The sequence below is a fragment of the Haemaphysalis longicornis genome, unplaced genomic scaffold (assembly GCF_048455015.1).
Source record: "Haemaphysalis longicornis isolate Haplotype H1 unplaced genomic scaffold, Haemaphysalis longicornis Haplotype H1 scaffold_3, whole genome shotgun sequence".
Taxonomy (NCBI): Eukaryota; Metazoa; Arthropoda; class Arachnida; order Ixodida; family Ixodidae; genus Haemaphysalis; species Haemaphysalis longicornis.
Window position 1 is genome coordinate 189165185 of NW_027526335.1, and position 6757 is coordinate 189171941.

General features: G+C 59.0%; 1 protein-coding gene across 1 annotated transcript; it reads right to left on the reverse strand.

Annotated features, from left to right (window-relative positions):
- Positions 1–3698: 3698 nt before the first annotated feature.
- On the reverse strand, positions 3699–5658 carry LOC144175606 (uncharacterized). Its single transcript, XM_077704663.1, has one exon. The coding sequence runs from the start codon at positions 5019–5021 to the stop codon at positions 3699–3701; it is 1323 nt and encodes a 440-aa protein (XP_077560789.1). The 5' UTR covers positions 5022–5658.
- Between the last annotated feature and the right edge of the window lie 1099 nt (positions 5659–6757).

A 6757-nucleotide genomic window follows, 5' to 3' on the forward strand; every position in this document is an offset into this window, starting at 1 on the left:
GGTGTCGTATTCTTCTTGCGCGGGGGGTGAAACCAAAATGTCGTCGATAGCGTCGGCGATTTCGGGGGGCAGGGCTGCGACGACGTGAAGGTATTTTGTTGACTGCGAGGTGATGTGCCGGAGCTGAAAACGGGCCTCCACTTGGCTGAACCAAGCTCTTGGATTTTTCGGCCAAAAATTTGGTAGCTTCAGTTCTGTGGCGATGACCGCAGGCGTGGAGGCAGCAGCGTTGTCGTCGGAGCTCATCGCGGCGTGTTCGTTGAAGCGTTCGGGTCACCAATTTTGTAGCAGCCGGTAATGTCGGCTGCCGGATGAAGCGAGAAAGGAGACGTGCGGGTGGTTTGGAGTTGCAAGACAAACTGTTTATTTTCCTTACGTCCGAGTGCAGAGAGTTCCGCCCGACGAGGGAGAGAAGGAGGCACCCCCGCGTTCTTCTAAAAGAGAAAGAGAAAAGGGGGGCCCCCGAGCGAGCAGACGTAGCATGCCGCCAGGGCTAATCCCGGGAGCCGGCCCCGACAACAAGTTGTTCCCCCTACACGGAGGGCGAGGCGCTGGCGCCACGAGTAGGCGCGCTGTCTACGGCCGGCTGCTGACGGGATAGAAAAGAATGCGGTTGTGCTGAGCAGCTTCCGCTACATGAGCATCCCAGTCCCTGTGTTCCTCGGCGAACGCAACGAGCATGTGCTTGACGTTGCGATTGACCCTCTCCGTGGGATTCGACTGGGCATGATAAGTGGTCGTCTTCCTGTGCTTAATTCCGAGTGCAGCACAGGAGTCTACGAACACTTTCGCAGTGAAGTAGGACGCATTGTCCGTTATCAGCTGCTCGGGAAAACCAAACCTGGTAAACACCTCCATTAGTTTCCCCATGACCACCTGTGCCGTCAGCTTCCTAAGGGGGAAAAGTTCAACCCACTTGCTGAAGTGATCCGTGACGACCAGCAAGAATTTGTTCCTGCTTGGCGTAATGGGGTAGGGCCCCATTATGTCACATGCCACGATTTGCCAGGGCGTCTGGCTACCGATTGGCTGCATGAGGCCGGGTGCTCGACCGCCCCGGGGCTTCACGCTTTGGCACACATGACATGTACGGGCGTAACGGATCGCGTCCCGTTTCATGCCAATCCAGGTAGCAAAGCGGCACAACTTGAGATAAGTCTTGGGGCCGCTCGCGTGACCAGCGATGCACGTGTCGTGAAAGTAGCGCAGCAGCGCTCCTTGTAACGTGCTCGGGATTACCACCTTGAACGACTCGCTTGTGTCGCTCTCTGATGGAATGTACCTCAGCAGGACGCCGTCTGAATCCAGCAGATAGGAATCTAACGCGCCTACAGCATTACTAGCTGTATCACAGCGCTCCGCACTGACAGCAATACCAGCTGCCCCCTTGTGCGCGGCGGCCCGGCCGCCCGGCTCCCGGAGCCCGTCGAACACCTTTCGACAAAAAGAATCCCTCTGCTGAGCTTCTAACAGCTCCCTTCTGCTGAACGCGATACCAACGGGACTGACGAAGTCTACGTGGTTAACGCTGTCGCCTGGAATCGACGGAGAGTCCGCCTTCCTTTCATCGCCTACGGCACGAAGTTCGTTACCGCTCTCGGCCTGGCTGCTTGGTTTCGCGGAGCGGGCGTGTGTGCCCGCCTCGCTTTGAATGGGCGCTCGCGAAAGAGCGTCAGCCGCGACGTTGTTCTTGCCCTTTCGGTAGCGCACGGTGAAGTCATAACGCTGCAACAACAACGCCCAACGCGCTAAACGGCCACTCGGCTCGTTCAGGCGCCGCAGCCAAGTGAGCGCCATGTGATCCGTTTCGATCACAAAAGGCACTCCGTCGACATAATAGTCGAACTTCCGCAGAGCAAAAACTATCGCAAGACACTCTTTCTCTGTCACCGAATAGTTCCTCTCTGCCGGCGTTAACGAACGACTTGCGAACGCCACGGGACGAAGCGCGCCCTCGTGTTCCTGAAGCAAAACTGCTCCCAAGCCCAAGTCGCATGCATCCGTTTGGATTACGAACTCCCTGTTTAAGTCAGGCAGCTGTAGCTCGGCCGTGTCCGCGAGCACTCTGACGAGTTTGCGAAGTGCAGACTCCTGCTCCGGACCCCAACTCCAAGGTTGCCCTTTCTTTAACAACTTCGTTAAAGGGGCTTGTAGCGCGGCGCAATCTGGAATGAACTGGCGATAAAAGTTCGCCATTCCCAGAAAGCGTCGCAGGCCGCTCACATCTGTCGGCGACGGGAACTCCAGAAGTGCCCGGAGCTTATCCGCGCTTGGCAAAATGCGGCCGCGGTCGATTGTAAACCCTAATAACTCTATTCGGGTTTTTGCGATCTGCGCCTTGGCCGGGTTCAGAGTGATACCCGCCGACCTGAGCCTCTCAAGGATGTCCCTCAAATGCTCCAAATGCTCCTCGAACGTTTTCGAGTACACCACAACGTCGTCCAGGTACGCTAGGGCATGCTGCCACTTTGCGTCCCCCAGAACGCGGTCCATCAGGCGCTGATAGGTTGCGGGCGCTCCCACCAAGCCGAACGACATGCGGGTGAACTCAAAAAGCCCTCGGTGACAAGTAAAGGCTGTCTTTTCCATGTCCCGCTCGTCCATTTCCACCTGAAAGTACCCGCGGCTGGCATCGAGCGTCGTAAAGTACTTCGCTCCGCCGAGGTTGGAAACTAGGGAGGAAATGTCCGGTAGAGGATACGCATCCTTGCGCGTAAACTCATTCAACCGTCGGTGGTCGACACAAAGGCGGAAAGTTCCGTCTTTCTTTTCAACAAGCACTACCGGAAAACCCCATGGGCTGTCAGATCGCCGAACAACACCTGTCTGCAGGAGTTCGTCTAGGGCACTGTCTAGACCTCTCCGCTTAGTCTGGCTGATTGGCCGTGGATTACATTTCCAGGGCTGCGCATCCCCCGTATCTATCCTATGCTTGACCAGCTTGGTGCAGCCAGGACGATCGGTAAACATCGCGTCGTACTCATACAACAACGACGACAGGCGCGCATGCTCCCTCTTTGTTAGGCTAGTCGCTGCAGATAAAAGCGGGTGCGTCCCCTCTTGGCTCGCTGCAGCGCAGGTCTCCCCCGCGTCAGTGCGTTGAACTGCCTGCCCCGTCTCAGCAGCAGCCGCACCCATTGTCCGCGCGGCTGCAGTCGCTGGGGGCTCTTTGCGGCTTAGTGGCCTGTCGTGCTCGTCGCCTGCCTGAGTCATTTTCGCGGGGCGCGGTGCCTCCGAGTCTGCTGGCGGCCTAACAAAAGGTTTGAGCGCACCGGTGGCTCGCTCCCGGTACCCTCCGTTAGCAATATCCAGTACGATGCCCGTTTTGGTCAAAAAGTCTCGACCCAAAATAATGGGCACCGTCAGGCCGGGAAGATGAACTAGGCGTTGTCGCCTTACACGTCTCTCCCACCGAACAACAAGCCTCGCGGCACCGCTCGATTGTGCTGTGCCGCTCGCAAGCCGAAATGTTGTGCCGCACGCTCGGAGATGAACTTTGTTCTCTTGGAGATGCGCTAACACTTCGTCACCGAACAAAGAAGCACTTGCACCAGTGTCTAACAAAGCGGCGAACTTCTTGCGAGCTATGGTTAACTCTATGTACGGCGCCGGCCCGTCGGCGGAACTTCCAACACGACAAGCCAACGGCGCGAGTGAAGCATTCATACTCGTGACGACCGCCGGCTGCGCAATGTGATTTACCGGCGGCCCCTTCCGTTTCCCGAACGCCCGTGGTCTCGGGGCGGCGGGTGCCTACAGTCGCGGACAAAATGACCAGGCTCATCGCAGCGGTAGCAGCGGTTGCTACGGCCTTGCCGCTGGTTGCCCCGATCACGCGGAGCATCGCGCTCGGGGGCGAGCGGAGGTTGCGCGCTCGGCCTCGGATCCGCGTGCTGGCCTCGGCGCGGCTGGTTGCGCTCCGCCGTAGCATGTGCTGACCGTAACGCGTACGAGTAGGGGTGTAGGGCGCGATCTGACAATTCCCAGTTGTCTCGAAATTGTTCATCCGCGACCGCTACCGACCCGTCTGTCCTGTTCGACCGCGCCGAATGCGCGCCTGTCCACGCGCAACGAGGCTCGAGTGAGTGAGCCGCGGGCGGTGGTGGCCGATAAGCTCGCGCAGCGAGGATGTCCCCCTGAATACGCTTAGCTTCGGAGGCAAGTTCATCCAAATTTCTGAAACCGCCGCCTCTCAGGTAAGCCGCGAAAGTCGGGTGAGCTTGTCGCGTGACGCGCTCTACCTTCTCCGCGTTCGTGGCGAGTGGTTCCGCGAGACGATAAAGTTCGTCCATGGCCCTTACGTACTCCAGCAGCGATTCGTCCGGATGCTGGGTGCGTTGCTCCAACTCTCGCCGCAGGTGGTACTCATAGTTAGCGGGGAGGAATTCGTCGCGGAATTTCGCGCGGAAATCCTCCATAGAGCGCGAGCGCTCTCCCACCAACCGGAACCACCGCGCCGCTTTGTCCGTCAGCGACACGGGAACAATGCGCTCGAGTATTTCGGCGTCCCCTAATCCCATCGCCTGCTGATACTGCTGCAGGCGGTCGAGATACTCGTTCGCGCTGACGCGATCGTGGTAGCCTGTGTAGGTAGGAACGTCTACCTTCACGCGCGGTCTCTCCGCTCGCGCGGGGGGTGCCTGCAGTGTTGTCTGCATCACGACCGCCATGCTCTGAATGAGGCGCATCGCATCCTGCAAAAGCGCCTCGCTCGTCGGCCGACTAGCGTTAGCCGAAACCGGAGGTGCAGCTGTCGCTGGTCCGTTCGGGGGCAGCGGTGACCCCGTGGATACCGCTAATTCTGGTATAGCGCTGCGGTCAGCGCTCCCCGCGTCGGGCCCGTTCTCCGCCGTCGCGTTGGCGGCGGGCATACCCTGACTCGGAACGGAAACGGGAGGATGCAAACCGCCGGCGTCAGCAGCTGAATCTCGCAAATTTGCGACCCCGGCCATAAACTCCCGACGCTCTGCTGCTAGTTCTGACAAGACGCGTAGAGCCTCACACGACTCGCCGTCTGCCATCCTTTGTTCGGGTCCCGACAGTCGTTCCCCGCCAAAAGTCAAAGTCCGGATTTCCGATTTCGCCCCACGTTCGGGCGCCAAGATGTGGGGTCGCCTACGTAAGGCTAACCTGTGAAGCGAACTTCACCTGCTAGCGTTTACGCAATCGTCCCGCCGTATAACTTGGCGGCTCTCACGCGACTCCCAACCCGCCGTGCGCAAAGTCGCGCGTGGCTCAGGGTTCGGGCGAAAAAGGACACCACGGACTCGCAACAAACAATCAACAGGCTTATTATAGCTAATATCGTTGCGCGTGCAAACAGACCAGCAGCCACAGCAGGGAGGATAGTCCTGTCCTACTGCAGCGTTCTCGCAAGGGAAGACAAAGGGTTTGGCTTACCCAGTGAAGGTCGCGGGGGCGGGTGGTCTCCGAGGTCGGGGCAGGGAGGTCCTTCCTCCAAGAGGTCGATGAGTCGAAAAAGAGCAGGCCCTCACTCGCAACCTCCGACCTCGGCTCTTGCCGAGGACCGGTTCTTCCCCAACCTCCTCCCGGAGCTACGAGCGCGCCCTCCGAGGCGTCGCGGAGGAAACGGGAACCGAGACCCGAAACGGGTTGTTACCGGGGTGGTTGGCAATGTACAGCGCAGCGCATTGCTGCGCCAAGGTTGCCCCCGTGCCGGCCGCGTCAGCCGGCTTGGCCATAGCCGCCGGCGTGCGCTCGAAGTGGGAGAGGGGGCAGGGCGCGAGTGCGCTCCCCACAAGTGGCACAGGCGATGCGGCAGGGGCGGAAGCTGCCGCGGGCCCCCCCATCTCCATCTCCTCCGTACCCTCACTTGAGCTTTGGGCAGGTGGAGGAGAAATGGTGGAGGCAGCAGCGCCCCCAACTGACTGAGTTGCCACCACAGCCACTGCTGACTGAGTAGGCGGTGTGGTAGCGGGTTGGGCCGGCGGAGGCAACTCGGTGGGGGGCGGGGGCGGGACCAGGTGCGACTCGCGGTACTTACTGGGTCCCCACTGAAACTAGACGCCGCTCCGCCCCCCGCGAACTGCTTCGGCAAACTCCCCAGGGGGAAAGAGGCGAACCTTTTTTGCGCCTCCGGGAAGGTGATGTTTTCCTTGACTTTGACGTTGATGATTTTCTTTTCAATTTTGAATGTCTCGCAGGCTCGCGAATACGCGCCGTGAGGTCCTTGGCAACCGAATAGCGGAAACATTACAGAAATAAAATACAAAAGGTCACGGCCTCTCAGTGTAAGCCCAGGTCATAGAGCTGCAAGCAGCGAGTACAAATACTGAAAGATGGCAGAAATAAAATACAAAACGTCGCGGGCTCCCAGTGGAAGCCCAGGTCATAGAATTGCAAGAAGCACGTTTATCTAAATAGCGGAAACATCACAGATATAAAATAGAAAGCGTAATGGGCTCGCAGTGGGAGCCCAGGTCAAATGACAGTGGAAAGGCCATGAAGGAAAAAAATAAAAAGTCCGAGCATCCTACAAGGCCTGCGCAAGCCTGTCCTGCAAGGAGCTGGCCATTGCCGACGTGTCGCCATCGTCGCCACAGTCAGTTGGCGACACATCTGTGCCGCTGTCGGTGCCCGCGAGCTCCTCACGAGTGTCGCAGCACCCCATCGCCATGTTGGGCAATACACAGGTGGCAACAACGAGCTCCACCGCGTGCTGCACGCTGGCCACATCGATGTAATGAAGGCGCTGGAACCGACCCTTCAGGATGCCGAAGGCAGCTTCCACGGTCAC